The sequence below is a fragment of the Diadema antillarum genome, unplaced genomic scaffold, assembly GCF_040938485.1.
Source record: "Diadema antillarum isolate AM-2024a unplaced genomic scaffold, OU_Dant_1.0 seq00001441_RagTag, whole genome shotgun sequence".
Lineage (NCBI taxonomy): Eukaryota > Metazoa > Echinodermata > Echinoidea > Diadematoida > Diadematidae > Diadema > Diadema antillarum.
In genome coordinates this window covers 37,126-59,550 of record NW_027272190.1, presented here as the reverse complement: position 1 = coordinate 59,550, position 22,425 = coordinate 37,126, and the positions used below count along the sequence as shown (strand labels likewise).

The 22,425-nt window shown below is 40.1% G+C and overlaps 1 protein-coding gene across 1 annotated transcript; it reads left to right on the top strand.

Annotated features, from left to right (window-relative positions):
* LOC139709530 (cysteine and glycine-rich protein 1-like) lies at positions 1-21,695 on the top strand. The gene is made up of 6 exons (XM_071621488.1): positions 1-238; positions 18,001-18,118; positions 18,698-18,875; positions 19,873-20,002; positions 20,762-20,855; positions 21,518-21,695. The coding sequence occupies exons 2-6, from the start codon at positions 18,010-18,012 to the stop codon at positions 21,589-21,591; spliced, it is 585 nt and encodes a 194-aa protein (XP_071477589.1). The 5' UTR covers positions 1-238; positions 18,001-18,009; the 3' UTR covers positions 21,592-21,695.
* Positions 21,696-22,425: the final 730 nt, after the last annotated feature.

The window sequence follows — 22,425 nt, the reverse complement described above, 5'->3', positions numbered from 1 at the left end:
TTGGAGCTAAAGTTGGCCGAGCAGGAAGAGTTTCGCCGACGAACCAGTTTCCCGCGTCTTGGTCAAGGTTCTATTTCTGATCCATCTTTTTGACGTTTTGCCAAAAAGGCCCGTTCAGCAGACGATCAGCCAGAGGCGGGAAATTTCTATTAGCGCGCAAGCTGCTTTCCCTCTCTACATCTCGATATAACTACAGCTCATCGTCTTAGGATTCTTGTGTGAGACGTCGTATAGCGTAGTAAGTAACACTATTTCATATCATAATTACACCAGTCAATGCGCTCATTTGATCACGGGGAGTTCATAACAAACGCTTCGTGACCTCTGACATTGAAATTTTTCATGCGAACTGATGTGTGGTGCGATGGTATCGGGTTATCGGAATATGAGACGGTCATGAGTTGTATTATATCTTCATCTCGCTGTCTGACTCTTCCTCTATACCTCCCTCTCTCCAACCCATCTCCTTCCTTCTCTCTCTCTCTCTCTCTCTCTCTCTCTTTTTTTTTTACTCTCTCTATATCTAGCTATCTTTGTATCTCTCTTTTTAACGTCATTCCGAATACGTTTCAATTTCCGAATAATGATATTAAATATTATGTTACTTTCTTTCAATATTCTTTCCTTTGAAAAATCAGCCAAGATCGAGCAGTGGATCGAAATGTTCAGATAAGACATATTATAGCCTTGCAGGCACTTTTGAGATATATTGATCGATCTAATATTATTATTATTACTATTATTATTTTTCTTTTATCGAAGGTGAGTTATCATTTATTAGTAATAAATGATAACTCACCTTCGATAAAAGAAAAATCGACGTCTTTGCACTTCAGTTCAGAAAAGTAACCTTCTTGGGAATATGAACTATCAATCATGAAGAATAGTTTTATAATTATAATGACTTCAAAATTTCCCTCCAATCATATCACTTAACAACTGGTTCCGACTGTCCAATAACATAAGGAACTGTTTCTTCGGTGACAAGATAATGTCAGTCCATTTTTGTCATCAAAATTGATGCATACGAAATAAAACGAGAAGTGTCATTGGGAAAACGTGCAGCCATTGAATTTTCTTCTTGTATTTGACATTTTGCACCCCAATATCAAAACATGCCGTAACAACAGATTGAACTAGATATGAATACGTTATGACTCTTCATGGAATATTGATATGTGCAATTAATAATTGCATAAAAAATATGTTTGTGTTGAAACTTAACAGATAGGTGAGTAGGGAGAGTAAAACACCACGATTTCAAATCTGACATTTGCAATCTTGCGAATATAGCTGCCGCGAAATTTGAATTTCATCATTATTTCATAAAACAAATAATGAATGGTTTTTAACTCGGATTTTGTAAAATTACCCACCCAAAGTTGTCAGATGATTATTCTTCCAACGTTCTATGAAATTTGCATTTACCTTGGTATTCACCTACCTATGGACCTGTGAAAAACTCAGTTTATCTATATTCGTCAAGAGACGAAAACAACACAAACATTATGTCACGTGTTACATTATGTTGCAATCTGTAATATTATGTTTGTTTGTTTTTTAGTATGTTATATTGAATGAGAGAGACACATAGATATATATTCAGCTTTTAATCTGATGTATTTTCATCCGTAACCATATGACAATCTGCTCATTATAATGGTCAATGTTGAACTTTGTGTTACACTGATATGTTTGCATACACATCACTTATAAACGCACCTATCCATAAATATATCCACCGGCCATATACCTATCGCAGGGCTCGACACTAACGGTGGCCCGGTGGCCCGGGGCCACCAAAAACGCACGTCGGGCCACCAAAATTTCAGAAATGAATAATGTGGTGGCCTGATCGGGCCACCAAAAAAAGGTCGGATGTTTGCCTTTGGGCCACCAAAAATAAAAGTCAGTGTGGAGCCCTGCCTATCGATACGACACGTGTTTGTGTCTGCCTATCTTATGTACTCCTGTATAATTATAACTATAAAACTTTGTCACAATCCTACTAGCAACTCTCTTTCCTGCTTATCCTGCAGTACAGCTTTGTAGTATACATTCAAGGTGCCAAAACCACATGCATAATTAGCATGGACTGTTCGGCGCCCTTCTGAGTGCCCGTAATGTAATTGGATGATTGACGGTAAGGTGCAGCTATCTATCTGGTCCAGCTGCTGTGCCAGGTCGTACAGTGCGTGTTGTCATAAATAGTCCTCGCAAGGATTATCACGTCCTAGTCCTCCGACGATGGCGGCCTTACGACATACTGTGGCCATAAGTCACTTCAATCGCTTCTCGTGCTCCTCACTTACAACCGATACCGATGCTTGGAGCGTCCTGTATAGCCTCCATTCAGAGGTCTTTGAGTCATGCTCCCGGGAATTCGGGGAATGCAACTCGCGCTCAAGCAGTGAATCTTCGTAACCTAGTTCCAAGGGCACGGTTATATTTTAGATCTGTGTGTCCCTTGTCGGTGCACCCATTCGACAAGGCGCTTCCCGCTTTTATAGTTGCTTTTCCTGTGCGTGTCGACTGGCAATATGATATCGCATGCTACAGTGTACTGCACATCCACGCTGGCTGATTGGATAGCGATAGAATCAAAGCAAGGTGTGAATGATAATGTCTGGAAACTTAGACTATGATTTTGATGCCCCCTGGGAGAAAAAGAGTTAAGTCCTCGTGAGGCCATGCTCATGTCGAACGACAGCTGTACTTTCGTGTCACACTGACGGTCCATCAATGAGGCGCCCTCCGTAACTGATGTGATATGCTAGTCTGATATCTATAAGGGGCCTACACTGTATTCAAATAATATTTCTTCTTTGGATATACAAGGCCCATAATAACAGTCTATTCCATTCGCTTGTAGGTACATCTCAACTCTTGGAATGCATGTTTGGATGAGCCAGTTGTTTCTCTGTCGAGCAAACCACTAGCAAGCTCTCTTGGTTATCAGGAAAAATCTTTATCATAGCGGTATGACAATTTAAGCATATTTTAGTAAACTAATCAATTGGCAAATCTAAAGGAGTTTTGAGATATCTTTGTGTGTATGTGTGTGTGTGTGTATGTGTGTGTGGGCACGTGTGTTTGTGTTTATGTAAACTTTATGTAAACACTAAATCTAAAATGTATAAACTGTGATAAACTATATGGATTGTATTGATTTACTGATTTTTGTTTCATTATAGGCCTACAACTAATAAAATATTTACCTCGTTGAAAAGGAGGTTATGTTCCACGTGAAAACAGAATAATATATATGTTTACCTCGAGTACAACAATAATAATTTCACTTTATCCATGAGTTTTGTTGTATGAACAGGGGAAGCTGATTATTTTCTTTTCAAACTACCTTCAGGACGTCTTGAGATAAACATCACTCGTATTTCGCCCGTGATGTAGGCCTTAACTTTAGCAGATCAGAAGACACAGACAGATTCGCTGATTTAACATCTACCTAAGATGTCAGGGCGAAGTAGAAGATAACCCTCTAAGATTATTGTTTAAGAATTTCCTTCTAAGAAAATGAAATAATATTTGGAAGACACTCAGATGTCACTCAGGTACAGTTCTATACACCAGAAGGAGGATGTTTACTATCTTTCAAGGTATACGTGACCTATATAGCCCGTGAGTGTTCCGGGATAAACATTGCAGATGGAACTGACAGGTCAACTGCGATGGATCGCGCGTGCCTACCATGCTTTTGCTATGTATCGTGTGACCGGGTGACCGGATACAAAGGAAGCGTGTATATTTACCAGTACTTGGGGTATCAGTCACAACGTGGTAGTAAAGCATTCCAGACGTGTCCGTAAAGTGCGCGCAACTTTTTTAAGGGCTGACCTTGGACAGCAATCCGGCCCGGACACAAGAACAATATACGGAAGCAAGAAGAGAATGTGCAAATGGATCAGTAAAGATTTCCTTCTCCTGATGAGCCCTACCAGAAATGCCGCGAATATTAGTGATAGCGCAAATATTTTGTTCTCCTTTGTGTGGGTGATGGGTGAAAATGAGAGGCAGTTTGAGGTTTGATGTATCCCATCATTCCATCATTTCCGGGCCAGGTTTCTGCTCTGACACAATCATTGAGCCTTTCGTGTGCGTAAGCTATAGATACAGATCGGACCACATCAATTCTTGCTTTGAGATTCTCTGTTGCGAGTGGGATGCCGGCATTATGTCAAGAAGTGTAAAAAGAAAAAAAAAAGTGAATAAATTACATGGATACCATATAACTAGGTGATCCATGAAAGATCACAGATCACTTTTTTGTATCTGCACGAATTCTTTAAAAACTTTATAAGCGTGGTAAATAATTATAAATGACCTTCTTTGTGTCCATATGTTTAAAGCAAGATTCAAAGACATCGTATTGACCCAACCCCAATAGCAACAGATATGACCGATCCCCACCCCCCCCCCCTCCTTTGGGAATTGTGGGGGGGGGGGGGTTCGGCGGTGCGGTGTCGGAGTTTTGTAAAATCCAGAAAAAAAAATGCAAACCAAATAATTCCTAAACCAAGATATATTATATTCATTAATCAAATTTTAATTAATCACATGTAAAAGATTATCATGACTTATCTGTTCATACTCTTATACGATATAATGCCTCAATCATTCTTGTTTCTCTTTGGACTGAAAATCAACAATTGGGATGATCGATCCCATTGTTATACTAGTACTAAAGGACACACTTACGTTTTGTTTCACCTATTAATGTTTTTTGGACAAAATCGACTAAGAGAATAATATCCCTAAGGCAAAACAGTGAAATGTTGAAAGACTGTGTAGATGTTAGATTTAGGAAGAGTGCTGATTATCATGAGAGCAAAATTTGAGCCTTTTTCGCTACCAAAAAAAGTTCTTCACCCATAGACTCAATTACCAGAAATTAATGAAAGCACATTTATATAAAATTTACTCACACACACACACACACACACACACGCACACACACACATATATGTATATATATATATATATATATATATATACATATATATATAATGTATATATAGTATCAGCTTATGAAAGTGCGAATTACTCAAATTAGGCCTACATGAAGGAAGAATCATGACTCAGAATACGCAAAGAAAGTTTCCTCCTCAACCAAAGTGTCACATTCGACTTCACATAGACTTCTTGACATCAAACAAATTTCTTTCCTGGTCATTTCCAATGGTTATTATGGTCTCTGTTCTGATCGAAGTATACATGGTCGACTCTGTATGTATTAAAAGAAATGTTTTTACATTAGATCGTATTGCATTACATGTACTTCAATAATTCTCGGTATCGCCAATGCGCAGAAAATGTCTGTGCACGCTGAAGAGCTCTGTCACAGATGCACTGTAAGATTCCTCGAAGCCCTTGTTCGCTTCCGGTTGTCTCACGCGAGTCGCAGTATAGCTGTCCTCATATGATTAAATGGAGTTATTTGTCTGCTTTTCCATTGTCATGGTTGTTACCCCTTTTTTCTTGGCTATAATTCAGCTTAAAAGAGTTGAAACTAGAGTCATGGTTCACTTCTGCAAGGCTTCAATGTGCTGGTCACATGATGGAGAGCGAAGAAATCTTCAACAAAAAATACCTCTGGATAAAGACAGGGCGTGATCTGAGTGCATGTGCAACCAAAACCGGGACGAGTTTGTCCCGTAAAGTATCCCATAGTGCATCTAAAACGCTGCTCTACGCGCGACATCTAGGTATTGGCGATACCGAGATGAAGGACAATTCATGGGGAAAAGAAGTTACTGATTATGAAATTATGAGGAGCATTATCAAGACTGTCTAGAAATGGGTAATTGAGGTTACCCTGTGACGACGCGATTACTCGTCATCCCTTTGCCTGCTGCTTCTAGACTCGAGCAGACGACAGGGGTGCTGACAGGACTGGTGATTGCGCGGGAAGGGGAAATTGACCAGTACCCTCTAACGCGCTCTGGACCTCCTCACTTTTGAAAGATGACGTTCAAGCATGTCCAGGGAGGAGTCATTCGGTCACTGGCCTGAATTTCATGTAGACCTACATATCGCACTAAACCAAGTGAATTTTATTTTATATTAGTTAGGGCATTTTCCAAGGTTTGAATCCGATTAACCATGTCTTCCTGGATGAAATCGAAAGAAATATATTTGTTTTTTTGTTTTTATTGTTCCATATTTCACATTTCAACAAATAACTAAACCATAAACGTAATGATACAAAAGTATGGATGAATAATTGTCAAGTTCAGCATTTAAGACAAATTAACATATGAAATATGAGGAATCTACATAGAAGCATTGCTTGTAGGGTGTAGATTCCCAGATAGCTGATAAGAGATTCTTGATATTTACTATTGATATTTATGCCTATATCTGAAGAGAGAAAATGTGTACAGATTTGAACTTTGAGAAAATGTGAATTACCATCCCCTGTAAGATGTATCACTTTATAAGGAAGACTTGAGAGGTATTAAGGGCTTGAAATTGTGACAAAGACAATAGATCAAATTTGTTACATCGCTGTGGCATATCATTGTTCTTCGTAAGGGTTGCACGAAACTATAGGCGATATATATATTTAGATCAGAAAATCTGATGGAAGTTTTTTTTGTCGGTAAACACGTTTTTTCTCCATCGTAGGCAAAATGTCAGATTTGTAGTTGTGATATGTCACAGGGAAAGCTGGAATCCGTGATTTGCTCTTACTTCCCATGAAAACAATTCGTGACTAAGCGCTCAAGAAGCTTGTTACGGTAGCTTTAACGGGTCAAAACCGAAAGGGAAATCCTATCCTGGGCTGCCAGGCTTCACGCTGTGCCGAGCACGCGTATTAAGTGGTCTATCGTTAGTACCGGTGTCAAAGGGCAAAGGTCGTAGACAGGCTGAGCGAATCAGCTTAGTGATGTGGTAATTACTTTGGACGGTGCCGCATGAAACTGTTTAGACGCGCGCAATGGAATGTCGAATTGATTGACTGGTCTCTCATTGTTTGCTAGCAGACCAAGTAAAAACAAACATGCGTGCCAAACGGGCGTTGCGAGAGACAGAAGGTATATCAGACACAATCTGCTTCAGAGGTCTAGCCGAAGTAAAGAATACGTTCTCAAATGGCGAAGCGTGTTTTGACAGAGTTTAGCTGGTAAGTTTTGGAAATGGAATGTACAGTGTACCATTATCCGTAATCATGAGGTCATGTACATGCACAGACACACGCGTATAAACTCTTTCACCCCCCCCCCCCCAAAAAAAAAATATGATAATATGAGAACAGAACAAAGATACAATAATCTTACAAGGAAATATTTTTTTTTATAATTTCCCGAGGATAACAACTTGAAATATATTGACAAGTGGAGACAATGACAACTGATGTAGTCTACAGAAATTCGTTTATGATATTCAATACTGTCTCCATCATTATACTCTATAAGTTCATGAACGACAGCTACAAATCGTTTGATAAAAAGGAAGGGTGCATTCCGTTGTGTCGGAAAACACCTTCAATTGCCACTAGCTAGTCGATGTGACACGGTGACACTGTGTCAAGACGGTGTAGTGGTTTGGACTCTGACATATTTTAGTATACCCTCTGTATTGTTTTTAAAAGACTGATAGATGAACAAATTAAATGAAACAAAACATAGCAGGGGTACATTAATTTGGTTGCTGCACAATGATCCCATCAGATTTTCAACCTTATAAACAGATCTTTTCAAGCTCCGAGCCAACAGTATAATGTGTCGGCAGTAATTCAGAAGGGAGGTTAATGATATGGGAGACTTGTAGCGCATCAATCGTGTATCATCATTATAAAGGCTACATAAAGTGACGAAATAATGTTTCAAATGTCAGCATTGGTTAAATGAGGGCGCTGTTCTATAGTGGCATTTAAGTTTGAGGGTGATAAACGGTCGATGGTTAATGATATGGTATCGCTGAACGAGTTTCCAGCCGCTCCCTCATAGCAAGGATTGTTGTGTTAACCCGTTCCATACTGAATTCTGAAATCCCCATAGATTTGATTTACAGGCCACCAGGTTTTTTGAAAGGAACGAGTTAATTAGTTTCTTTCTTGGAGAGTGTGACACGACATTACCATGATTGGTCATCAACTGACTCTACACGGCGATTGGCATTCATCATGTTCATTAGTGCGCCGATTTCTGTCGAGATTCCACATGGCCGGGACAAACTTTGAAACAATGGGCTTTGCATTAAAACCTGATACCTTTAAACATGATGTGATTCCTTCTTTGATTTATATCATGTTTCAGTCTAATAGAACTTTATACACTCGACTAAACAAGCAAGTAAATGGCATCTATTTAATCTACGCACCGGATACTTGTTCATGTATCCCCAAGAATTATCATAATGCACCTGGGGGGCGTTTCATCAACGAGTTCGTCGGAGATTTCACCGACAAATTTGCTATCAGCCAATCAGACGCAAGGATTTATACTGACAACTGTTAAAAGCTAATGAAATCCTTGGTCTGATTGGCTGATAGCAAATTTGTCGGTGAAATCTCCGACGAACTCGTTGATGAAACGCCCCCTGATGTGTTGAATTCTCTTTTAAACGACATTCATAAATGTTCATTGTATTCCTTTTCATCTTCATCTGTTCAGTTAGGAATGCCCACTAATGTAATCTCATTGAGACTGTGATAATGATCTCTCTTCAACTGAGGTCGAAGTCCTGTGACTTTTATGATGAATGATAACATAAAGAAAAGAAATGTAGAATCACCCAAGAACTCAAATCTGCAAGTATTATATTCTAGAATACTAAAAGATTAAATCATTTTCTTTCTCTATTTTTCTTTACTTCCTTCTGTCTTCTGCAATCTTCAGTATACAGACTTGAATACTGAAGACCATTTTAAGGAAAAAAACATGTAGATTTCGCCCGCAAGAATTACAGAACAACCGAGACAGCTCTCTCCTTTACGATGTAATACAGAAATGACCATATCCGGGATAATAGGTATTTTATATTTAGTCTTGACATGAGTTGCCTTCATGTTGTAAGTGATTAGCACAAAGCATTATGGGTCATGGCAGTAGCTTCTCTCTTGTTATCAACACCCGGACGGACCTGCTATCTTCACCCCACCCCCACCCCCTCGCCCACACACCACCACCACCACTATACCACCACTTCCAACCTCCCAATCAATGCCAATCGTAGAAAGGGGGAAAAACTCGCTTCATTCCATGCCCATATTGGGCGGGCGCGGCGGCGAGCGTGGTATGTGACCGGATGACTTCTTTGGGTGTGCGAGCAATTCGCAACACGTCCGCGCTCCCCCCGCCTTGCTGCCTGACCCTCCGTGCTTGTTTAGGAGCGACACGTTGGGATTACAACATGAGTGCCGGACGGATTGTAGTACACAGCTACTGTCTACAGCCTTGGCTCCTGTTTTCAGAATTACTTTAATTCCATCCCGGCAATGTACCGTTGGCCCAAGCACTGCGAGTGTTCAGGGCGTCATCTCCACAGTTATTCTCCCCATCCGATTTCGAGCAAATGCATGATTTTGAAATGATTTCGAGGTCTCAGAGATTACAATTCCGTGTAGGCCTTTCTATTTAATCTAATGGTAAAGTAAACTAAGATGAACAGACCGGAAAATCTTAGATACAATTTGAAGCGTCATTGCCTCACGATTTGTAATTGCGTTGCTTCAAAATTATACAAATGCCTTTTTTATGGAGTCGAGAATCACCTTTCTTGTAGTCTATAAACTAGTCTGAAGGGAACATTAAAGTATATCGTTCGTTTTCTCTGATTTCACTCTGTTTCTCGAAGTCTACTTGAACAAGAAATGGTGTTTCCCTTAACACTGCGCTATTGGCCTTACGAGCCGTAAGTATGTGGTCGATTTCGTGCTCAGTGTGGTTATGGAACACGCTCCGATAAAACAAACAAACAAACAAACAAACAAACGAACGAACACTCTTCCAGAATTTGGGGGAGATCGACCAGACGGAGGGCAGTGGATTTTATGGGGTAAGCGAAAAAGAGGAAAAGAATTTTAAAAAGCATATAGGAGAAATTGCGTCGAAGATGATTTACAGTTACGCAGAATAGTAAACGAAGTTGTAGCCCTCAGGATACCAGGCCTGAAATAATAGGAAAGACATTTTGATAATGGCAGTTCAATTTTTCAATTGACATTTATTTCCATTCGTCCACAAAAACCGTAGCAAAATACAAAGTATAGTATAAGGTCTACATTACACAATCATTATTTCATCATTTTGTAGAAAATACACAATAAACAGGGGCGGATCCAGGGAGGACCGCAACCGGCGCACGCCCCCCCCCTTTATTTTTTGTTGAAACAAAAGAAATAAAAAGAAAAAATTTACGGAATCCCTGGATCCGCCCCTGATAAAGGTATCATGAAGTATAATAAACTATTAATGCATACAATGTCATTAAAAACCGATGAATTATAATTACTATAATCATTATCAATCATTATAATTACAGCCATCATGATATTACGATCTTGTTGAACACGCGTGTATCTGAAACAAGATGGTCAACTTCTAAAGAGCAAGTCTTAATGATCTTCCTGAGATGTGAACATGTTAGTAGTCTATGTGTCTACATGATACCTGGATGTACGCCATGAAAACCATTAAGGGGGAAAAGGGTTAAACGTTCCGATTGAATAGTCAGAGAACGATACTCTTTTAAACCCCTTTTTGATCTTCAAGCCTTTTCACATCCAAATTCAGATGCTATACCATGAAACAACCTTAAACCGCGCCCTCAATACGACACTGCTTTTGATGTGTAGATGGCAAAATGCATGGCCAGATTGATCGGGGGGGGGGGGGGTTCTGTCAGTAGATCGTCAATGGATGAATCTGGGCTGCACTGCTGCCAAGCTGTCAATGTAACTCTTACCACAATGTTATGACACAAGAAAATCACATGCTGTCAGTCATGGCTAGCATAGGTCGTGAATACATGCTGTAATAGGCCTATCATTTACAACAATTTCCCGAGGGTACGTGCGTGCGTGCATCTTTATTCGTGGGTCACGACCCCGTCACATACACATTGTGCAACATGTAAGCTATGTCCAGAGTTGGGAAAGTATACTCTCCCCAATGTCGCTCTGTTCTAATGTCATAATAGCCTTCGTCAAGGGGATTCTATTATATTATTTTCCCCCAGTGTTTGTTTGTTGGTTGGCTGGTTGCTTGCTTGTACATAACGTTGGTTAGTAAAGTCGAAAAATTATGAACGGATCCCGATAAAATAATACGCATTGAGATAAACAGGCCCTGGGAGAAGCTGGGGCGGCACCTGCAGCACACCTGACTCTTTAGAGTGCCCCCCCCCCCCACCCCACATCTTGGTTGCTGCAATTAGATATTAGATTTTCGAAATCATTGAAAAAAATTTAGTTGTTCGGGTTTTTTTCCTCGAACTTAAATGATTAACCAACTTTTCCTCTTTGTGACTGAAAATCTTTTTAAAAAATGGATATTACTCCCCATTTATAACATCTTACACAAGATCGTTGAATTCCAATTCTAAGAATACAAAAGCTCCCTCATATGGGAGGCCCTCCCCCCCCCCCCCCATCCTCCCCACGCTCGGTCGCTGCGATCCATCGCTTGTGTACTCCACCACAATGTTGAATATCTTCGTTGTCCCCAACTCACACAGAATGCATTCCATTATTATTACGTGTGCGTACTATAGCCTATACACTGTCTAGTATAATAAATCATTATTTTATATGTGTATGTATAGCAATATTATGCATAGATTTCAGCCATCAATGGAAAAAAATGTAAATCAGGTCAAACAAAAATCAGTTTATTGATTGAGGAGCATTGATAAATCAGCACTAATTTTGTAATCAAATTGAAACTGAGTTAAGTTAAAGCCAAATGTACAGATATTAGAATTATATTCGTATATAATATTTAGTGACATGGGGTTAAGTTCATAAATCAATTACACTATCGACCAATAGACAATCCTGAAGAGCAGTAATTGTACCAGCAGGGGCAGCACTCCTCCACTTTTTACAATAATAAAACCCATAAAGACATACACACACTGTCTTATTGACGAAAACACTCGGCATCAGTTGTGCCCAAATGACACTACTTCTTGTCTTTCCCTATGACCGGTACAGATCAGGTATATAGAGATGAATAAATCGACATTATTACCTTGTAGAAAACCATTCAGAAGAGACATTCAACAGAAAGTACTGATTTCGGTCAAGGTTCTTTTATCTTTCCTTGTTCATGAATGTATCAAGGAGAAACTATCATACCCAATTATACATGAGACTTCAATCCTACTGTAGGAATTTATGACGAAGGGACACAGCATGGAACGAAAAACATTTCTCGGAAAAAAAAGGCAGAAACAAAATTAGAGACAAATGCTGCGTCGCTATTTCGACCGTTACAACAAGGCGATGGAAGACGTATTTTCGTGGCAAATCCTTGAGACTCATCTGCTCTTAATGCAGACTGCGACTTTAGGAACAACTGTTCCTGTCATATTACGGAATCTCTCTGAGGTGCTGACGGTAGTGGACTGGCCAGGGCGATAGCAGCTGCGGTAGTGCAACGAGATTTGTATGAAAATCCCAGGAGTTACGTCTGTACTCCAGACCAGTGTAACCTTGTTCCTGGAATTCATGCAGTGTATCATGCTGTTGACGCACTTTGAAACACTGTACTTATTAAGCCTACCACAGAGTGAAGGTGTTTTGTATATGTGGGTTTTTAAGTTGCATAGGCCCACTATCACACCAATTCATTGGTGGTCAGAGTGAGTTATCACATTACACTGATGAGACATGACTAACAATTTATATTTCACTAATTTCTTTTACTAAATCTTTCAACTATAATTAATTGCATCATTCTGAATGTCATACTATATGAAATCAGTGAGCCTCATGTCTTATTGAAAGGAAAATATAGTGTAAAGAAAATCTACAATCATGTGATTTTACTGTATAAAAGAAATGTTGTTGAAAATGGTAGGGATTGCAACACTGTAATTTCTTCATCACTGCTCCGCTGCAAAAATTCCACACTGTTTCAATTTAATATACATGTACCTAAACAGAGAACTCACGAAAGCATTTATTTTGGTATACAATGGGTCCTTAATTGGTTCTCGATTGAATTTGGATTCTCGATCTTTTGTGTTGTACTACATAAGTTAACTGGTGAAACACTTGGGTTACCGTTCGTTAGTCCGAAGATAAAATTGCGATTCTTTATTCTGGGGGTTTGTTAACCCGACAACGAAGCTTTTCCAAAGGTACGTATAAGTACGCACCTTTTTATTTCATTTTCGGATAAACCTTCGGAATAACGAACCTCATGTCATTTTCGAACTAACGAACATTCGAAATAATAAACATTTGGATAAACACCACAAATGTTTGGTTTAACGAACCTTATTCAGCTGTTATTTCATTTTCGGATTAACAAACCTCGATAGGTATATGTAATTTTCCCAGCATGCTTTGAGAGCAGTCATTATACATAATACGGCCATTTGATCCAGGGCACCTTTTAACGTATAGTTAAGTCCTTGCGACACAAGGAGCCAACCGACTGCCGCGTTCAAACAGCGGTTGCCCTAATTCATCAGGTTACACCAGGCTCATTAATGGATTCCTCCTCGTCAAGTACGAATCAGAATGAGGTGCTCGTGTTCACAAATACTTCTCTTAAATAAGGTCTGCAACCAGTCTGATCCTTTACCTTTTCTTTTTTTTTTGGTTCCGAACTATAAAGTTCAAAATAAGAAATGTGTTTTGTTTTATATTGTGATGTTTTATTTTGTTTTTGCAGGGGGAGGTTGGTGGTATCAGCTATCTGCTCCTAGCAGATGCTGCTATAACTTATATGAAGCAAGAAGACTGCAGATAAAGAGATAACTTGATGGCATCTCAGCTATGTCTCATGATAAAGCAAGGAAAGAATGATAATGCGCCCCACATTCAGTTGCCAGGCTCCATATATTTTTTACAGTGGCATGATGTCCTGAGTGATGAGGAAAAGTTCATGTCGTTGGTGACACGGCTCATCGCGCGCTCGATTTTCGGGATATCCGAGTCATGTTTTGTTGTTGGTTTTTTTTTTATTCAAGTTCTTCGTTTCCATCGAACAGAAGCCGATAGAAGCAAAGAAGTAAAAAAACACAAGCTCTAAAGTGTAGCACAACATGCATGTAAGAATTATTGTATTATGATGAGGCCAAAAATGTATAAGTACTTTGCAGGAATTGTATTATTTTGTTAGGAACTAAATAAAGCGAAAAAAATAATGAGTGTTCAACTAAAAAGCAGAGGTTTTAGACATGGATCAAACCGTAAACAATATGCAGGTAACATATCTATCCAAAATGTATGGCCTATCTATGTTGAATAAAAGAATTTTTAGCTGTTATGATAAAAAGAAATACCGCCAAAATACTAAGAGAGTACCTAGAAGCGCAAAATAAGATATCAATATTGGGGGCAGAGACAAAATCCATTGAGCCGTGTGAACCAGAAAAACATGGTGACAAGAATGAATACATACATACATACATATACACATACACACAAAGCTGTTAACGGAAAACGAAGACCTAAAGTATTAAAAAAAAATGCACATGTTTGTAAACAACTTGTGCGATGTTATAGCAAGAATAAAGAAAACAACATATTTACAACACAACAAGCACAAAGAGAAAGGAGAAGGAGCCGCGAAGGAGGGGCAGAAAAGGAAGAGGTCTGTGAACAAGCCATTCCATCGTCGGGACAGGAGAAATTACGAAAATCATTACGAAGTCATGAACAATATCATTATCATCTATCATGGTTATCAGTTGATTATGTTGGAAGCAAATATATTCTCAGTTTATATTTACTCTTACTGTATATTCTTTGATAATTTTAATTGTTCCCATGAATTCACAAATTTGTATCAAGGAGGAACTAGGCAAGCTCGCTTACTATACCCCCTTGGTTTTTATTATCGCTCGACTCATGAAAGCCTGACAGAAGTCTACTGCCGAAAATATTATCTTGTTATCATTGGACACGGTCATAAACACCTCTGAATTTCACTGCACATGTTATGAAAGATGATAAGAAATTGATTTTATCCATTAAATCTGCTTTTGTTGACACTTTTAGGGAGAAACAAAAACTTTGGACTTCTAAATTGTGTTGTGTATTTCAGAATCAGATGTGCTTTTTAAAATTAAGAGATTTCTGAAAACTCTGTAAATTATAAGTAATAATGGTATGTCGTGCACGTCCGGTTGGCAACGTATGGGATACATAGCTTTGCGTGTAAATCAGTATTCGTGGCCATTTATAAGTGCATTGTGCTGAGAACGCCAGAAGTTCTTCTTGATTACTGATACTGTTACCGGTATGTTCCTAATAAGAAGTGACTGATGTTCTCACGTACCTCGGATCGACCATCTCTATTACTCGACATAGAGATCAGCTGGTGGATAGGAAGAGCCGCAGCAACCTTGGACAAGCTTTCCAAAAGGGTATGGCGTGGGACAGCAGAAAGCTTACAGAGCATACCAAGATGCGGAGACCTACCAAGCATGGTGTGTTCTCGGCACTTTCCTGTATGACAATGAGACCTAACTACTCGAGACAGGAACGTTGTCTGAACATCTTTTACATGCGCTGCCTGTTTAATCGCATTCTGGGCATCTCCTATAGCTGGCAGGACCAAGTAGGCCTACCGCACAGCGACATCCTGGCCAGGGCTAAAATCCCAAGTTTGTTTGCCATGCTGAGTCAGGAGTAATTTACCTGGATCTGTGGTACTCACTCCAACCCCTGCCAGATTCAGAGAGGTTGCACATCCCCTTCATCAATGAGATGCAAACTCCTGCTGGGCTCCACATGCTGTAGAAAGGGACCTATGTTTTTTACTTTGGCAGACACTCTTTTGACATTTATTGTACATTATTATGAGATACATGCTGAATATCTTGTCGCTTCTGCACCTCCATTGGCACACGACGTGAATTGCATCCCGGTAGAGTACGGGTAGACAGATTCCAAGGAGTTGCAATTGGGATTACTGAAACAAGTAACAAGTCAGAGACGTCTACGCTGGCTTAGGCATGTAGGGTGCATGGAAGGTGAGCGTATTCCAAGGATCTTCTTTACGGCCAGCTTGCTACTGGTAATTAGGGCCCATCAAAGGCACAGGACGTCCCATCCTGAAAATGTCTGCAAACGGGACATGAAAGTCTGCAACATTGACCCTGATGACTGGGAAAAGTAGCCGCCAACGACCGTGACAGTGACTGCTGGCGTAAAAAGGGTGAAGAGATGGCGCAGGCAAGCGGAGGAGGAGAGAACCCAGCAGGCAGCAGAGAAACGAGCCCACCACCATGCGACCGCAAGCAGCGAACAACCTCTGCTTCTTCCCTGCTGCGTCTGCACCAATCACAACAGGAACTGTCACCATAGAATTGGGTTGCACAGTCACACCAGGCGCTGTTCACAACCCTTAGAGAAAACCCGCACCTGACACATCAAACATTGTCCTCCGGGATTGCACTGCCAACCAACCTACCAGCGATGAAGAGGCCCGGTTGGTACGCCACACAATGTCGAGAACGATGATGTCGATTTCTGCGGTGGCAGCGACGGCGACGACGGCGGTGAATGGTAATGGAGATGCCATACTGATGTGATCATGATGACGGATGACGTTCATTTCATTTCATTGCATTCATTTAAGCACGACACGTACTTGATCAGTCCGGAGACTGTTCATCCACAGATCCGTGCGGATGAAATACAACATGAATATATCAGAAATTAAAAACAAAACTCATACGTAAAAACAAAACAACACATAGAAAACAGACAGACTTGGTGATGAAACTACGGCACACATCTAGACAGCAACAAACACAATCAATCAAACATAGGTCTACTGTACAATTACATCGCCGTACATAGTTTAAATTGAAAGAGACGAAAACAAAGGAGAGTTCAGGAGAGACTCTGAGACCATACACTCAAATAATGATGAAAATGACGAAGATGACGACGACAATGATATGGATGAGCCGACAAGCTTAAGATATGCCACCAAGGCTAACCAAGGGTGATTCCACAGCCAGGAGAGCCTTAGAACCTGGACTCAAGTTAACTTGTCCAATGACTGTTAATCTTCGGACACTCAACAGACCGTCATCGGATATCGGCCAGACACCACAAGTAGTCATGATAGTCCTACAGCATTATCTGACACATATCTGACTGACTCGACACTTATATCCGATGCTTGCTCGACTTGCGACAACATGGCGTCCGGACTAATATCCCCGTTTGACAGAGATTTTTTTTCTCCCATCGGCACTCGTCGGAAGCAAAGGTTTTTTGCTTCCGGCCACCTATCGAAGTGTATCGGATAGCAGTCTGATGAATGCGACTCGCAAGGGTCGACTATTAGTATCAGGTTTTAGTGTCAGACAATACGATGTCGGGCGTCATCCGATGAGCGAGATCGTCCGATGATCTCACGCGCAACATGTCTGTCACTGACCTGATAGCCGACCAGCACTAATCGGATACATCAGACGGTCATATGATATACACTTCAGTAGGTGCTCGGAAGAAGAAAAAGAAGAAGAAGAAGAAGAAGAAGAAGAAAAAGGAGAAGAAGAAGAAGAAGAAGAAGAAAAAGAAGAAGAAGAAAAAGAAGAAAAAGAAGAAGAAGAAAAAGAAGAAAAAGAAGAAGAAGAAAAAGAAGAAGAAGAAGAAGAAGAAAAGACTTTGCTTCCGAAGAGTGACCGAAGAGGAAACTGCCATGTGGTTCAAATGGGAGGGGTTTGGTTAGAGGAAAGTCTTTAATGTTTACTACGGGCTGTAAAAAACGAAATTGCATTTTCCACTCCGTCTTTATCTTTCATCTCTCTGTCTCTCTGTTTCTTCTTGTCTTGCTCTACCAGATCTGAAGAATGCCTTTCGGAGGAGGAAAGAAGTGTTCCCGCTGCGGAAAGTCAGTATATGCCGCGGAGGAGATTAAAACCAACTCGTTCTCCTACCACAAGCTTTGCCACAGATGCTGTAAGTAGTCCCCCCTCCCCCCCCCCTCCTTCCCCCCCCCCCCCTCTCCTCCCAACCAATCTCATCCCATATACATCCACGTCAATCAAGGGGGAAAAAAGATGAAATACAAAGCTTTCAAAGTCGCATCACACCTGCAATAGAAATAAGTATGAAAACTTTTTTTCATCACTTTAAAATCGATCAGTTAACGGTTTTCAGTGATCACTGTTACAAAATATTGATACCATGCTCGTTCAATTTCATTTTCACCGGTCTGGTGCAGAAACATATAATTTACATTCAGAATGGTCCTCTCGACCTTCTGAATCAAGCCCAATGCAGATGTAGCAATATAACGAATTTCATGCTGTTAGCAAAATGGTTAGGAGTTATTATTGCCACGTGTTTCTACTGGTATAATTTCTACATCTGTTTATTTGATTTGTGTGTGTGTCTTTGTTGTGGTTGTCGTTATTCTTACTTTTATTTTGTTTGTTTGTTTGTTTGTTTGTTTGTTTGTTTGTTTGTTTGTTGTTGTTGTTTTAATCTACACTCTGTATCATGTTCCCCGATTCCCAATTTCAACAATCATCTTAGTTCTTTGCGGCACCGGACTGGACTCAAAGACGGTAGCCCCACACGAGGATGAGCTCTACTGCAAAAAGTGTCACGCCCGCAAATTCGGCATTAAAGGTATTGGCTTCGGCATCGGTGGGGGCGCCCTCGGCATGGACGAAGGGGAACAGCTCGGCAACCTTCCCGACGAGAGTCTCAGGTGCGTTCGAGCACGAGTTCGTCCGCGAATGAGACCAAGGGTTGTGGAACAAGTGCGAGAACGTGGTACCACGATTCTCTCTGTCCTCATCCCCATGTTCAGATGCCAGTTAAACGAAGGAAACTCAAATATGCATGTGGATTGAATGAATTCAGCACCATTAGCAGAACACAACCGTGAAAGTTTGAGGAAAGCAGGAGGAATGATACTATACCCTTAAGATTATGTCAGTAACAAATCGAAGAAATGTGTACTTTGTACTTTTTTTCGTAAAGAATCAACTTTGTGAAACTGTGCATGGTAGTGCTAGTGACAGTAGTAAATAGAGTTAAGCAGCAGAAGTTGTCGCGATATAAGATAGCTGAAATTATGTGAATAGCGTCATAAGTTCCTAAACTTCATGAACATCAGAAAAGGACACGTTTTAAGAATATATTTTTCAAATCATTCTTGTCTGTCTCTGTCTGTCTGTCTCAGTCCTAGTTTTATCTTGCAATTCTACAAAGTTGGTCTATAATAGCAAAAGAAATCATCTTATGACGATGTGGATAGGACTGGTACAGTGGATGAGTAAACCGATTATCAGAAGAACAGATATTTCTTGTTAGCATGTATGGAGTTATCAAAATGGGTATGGGAATTCTTGATTATAAATCCATGATAACAAAGAACAGTTTTTCTACACAATTCTCGTTACTACAAGATTGGTAAGCCAGTGTAGGCGATTCATAAACTACATGTAGGTATATGGTTTATATTGGTGAAGACAAGTGATCGTGGTGTTGTTGACGATGCTGCGGTAGAATATACTGCAATTGATAAAAGTCATCCCCCAGTCTGAATACGAAACGTCATAACGATTTGTTGTACCAAAGTATCAATTTCTCCATTTCCCGCTATTACTCCCAATCCCCACCCACCACCCACTCCCCTTCTATCGCATCTCTTTTTATCAATACAACTCCCTCTTATATCATTCACCCTTGGAACCATGCAGGAGTGCTCCCGCCATGGCCGCTGCCTACGCTCATTCCGACCTGATGGGAGTCTCGAATATGGGCGGTGACCGCTGTTCAAGGTGCGGTGGATCCGTCTACGCAGCTGAGAAGAAAGTCGGTGCTAACGCCGTAAGAAAGTGCTCTTAACTACACCCCCCCCCTCCTCCTCCTCCTCCTCCTCCTCCTCCTCCACCTCCTCCTCCTCCTCCTCCTCCTCCTCTTCCTCCTCCTCCTCTTCCTCCTCTTTCTTTTCTGCACCTCCTCCTAAATATTCTTCCTCCTTTACTACTACTACTTTTTATACCTCTCCCTGTTCTCCCTCTATACTCTGGTCTACACATATGGTACTCAGCAAATTCTGTTTCGGATATAACGCTGAGGTGACGGAGCCCTTTTGAATATTTGATATGTTTGTGGCTATTGCTCCCTCATATCAGCGGTTGTTAGTTGTCATGGTTGTCATTTAAAAATAATGCATTATTTTGAATACATAACACAAGGTTGTAATTAATTCTGATACCCCGGACAAATGAATGATCAGCCAAGAGCACTTCTATTTCCTCATAGCCGAAAGAAGAGGTGAACGCAATTAAAATTTCAAGAGGGTTGATTTGAATTTTGAATTTCGATTATGATTACTATTATGGCGTATATAGTATGCCACATTGTGGCGTGTACAAAAATCATACTCAACATCGAACTCAAACATGAAAACAAACACAAACTCAAACTCCAGCTCAAACTCAAACTCAAACTCAAACTCGAACTTAAACTCAAAGTCGATACTGATGCTGTGAAATGTGATCAAACCCTGCGCACCTTACTCACATCGTTACCATGGAAACATCGATCTATGATGGTGTCACGTGTGGTCTCTCCTCATTGCAGATCTGGCACAACAAATGTTTCACCTGCTTCATGTGCAATAAGCGATTGGACTCGACAACTCTGGCGGACAAGGATGGCGAGATCTTCTGTAAAGGTGAGTCAGCAAAGGAGGACGAGCACAAGTTTAAAGTTGTGTGAGGATGACAATATTGTGGTTGCCATGGTAGCCAAAAGAGAAGGGACTTCTGATCGAAAACAATGATAATTAGATGGTGATGGTGATGGTGGTGGCGCTAAGGATGATGATGGTGATGTTTACAATGCTTGTGATGATCATGGCCTACATGAAATCAACGACGATGGCGTAACTTTAATAGAGATGATAACGTGACTTTGTCATGTCGAAACGGTCAGATATCGGTAACCATGGTAACATGCATTATGGCGGTGAGGATGGTGAGTGAGATGACGAAAGTTTAAAATAATATTACGAAAATACAGACTAACACTTTGCTTTTTCAGTGATGTACGTAGTATTCAATGAATGATAGAAGGAGATGATGGTAAATAGAAAGATATAAGAGACGGAAATAGAAAGATAGATAAATGGATAGATAGGTAGATAGGTGGATGATAATTAAATAGATAGATAAGTAGATAGATAGATAGATAGATAGATAGATAGATAGATAGATATATAGATAAAAAGATAGGCATATAATCTATAATCGGGGAGGGAGAGGTAGATGGATTTTGTTCCGAGGTAAAGGCGTTCTGCAAGCGATATTTTTCTTTTTAATTTGCTCACAACTGCAGGTTGCTACGGCAAGGGCTTCGGACCCAAGGGCGTTGGCTTCGGAGGCGGAGCTGGCTCGCTATCAACCGAATAGACTCTGAGGGAGCGACCTTACCTAGGCCTACCTGATTATATCTTTGTCTTTTTCTTTCTCTTTTCTATCTCTCTGATTTCTCAACGGAAGCTCACTTATTTGTGAGAAGATATAAGACTAATGCAATTATTCATGTTCTTTGTGTGTGTGTGTTCTGTCTTGAAGTCGTGTTTACAATAACAAAATAAATAGTATACGTAAAAAAATATACGTATTTTGTCTCCATTTTGGAGCTCCATTTTGGAGGGATAAAAAACGACTGAGTCCTCCCTATCATGATGTCTAGAAAGGAATTATTGTGCCATGCCGCGGTAGTCATGTAAATCTTGTTTACGCATGATGTTTTTCGGATTACGCAATTATTTTGGCCCCTTTTGGATATTTTCCATGATGTCATGCTTGACTCCTCAGTTCTCGAAACTTATTTCATACTTTGAATTATTTTAACTAATCCATTATTTGAAGTCACTTTTAGAACAAACAGCCGATTTTTTTTTTTATTCATGTGATCTCTCAGTTGATCTTTTAGGGGAAAAAATAAGGATATAATTCATAACTTGTGTACTTTTGGAGTAGGTCTATTCTGTTAGTTTTAAATGGTCGTCCCATCTCCATCTTCCCATTCATTGATCAACAAAATGCCTATTTCTGCAACCCCCTCAAAAGTATAATTTTTGCCAATTACTCCTTTTTATTGATTACTTATGTTGATATGTCGTTACTTTCTGTGCGTATGATTTATGCAATAAGTTATTGATCATATTGAGATGGAGAAAAAATAACTTAAATTTGAAGCTTGAAACTTTTTGATTTATTCTGTGATCAACCTTCTTA

Excerpts from the sequence above, each read along its gene's own strand:
- LOC139709530 (XM_071621488.1), top strand. The coding sequence starts at position 18,010 with ATGCCTTTCGGAGGAGGAAAGAAGTGTTCCCGCTGCGGAAAGTCAGTA. Across the intron at positions 18,119-18,697 it reads CAAGCTTTGCCACAGATGCT|TTCTTTGCGGCACCGGACTG; the intron begins GTAAGTAGTCCC and ends CAATCATCTTAG. Across the intron at positions 20,003-20,761 it reads AGAAAGTCGGTGCTAACGCC|ATCTGGCACAACAAATGTTT; the intron begins GTAAGAAAGTGC and ends TCCTCATTGCAG.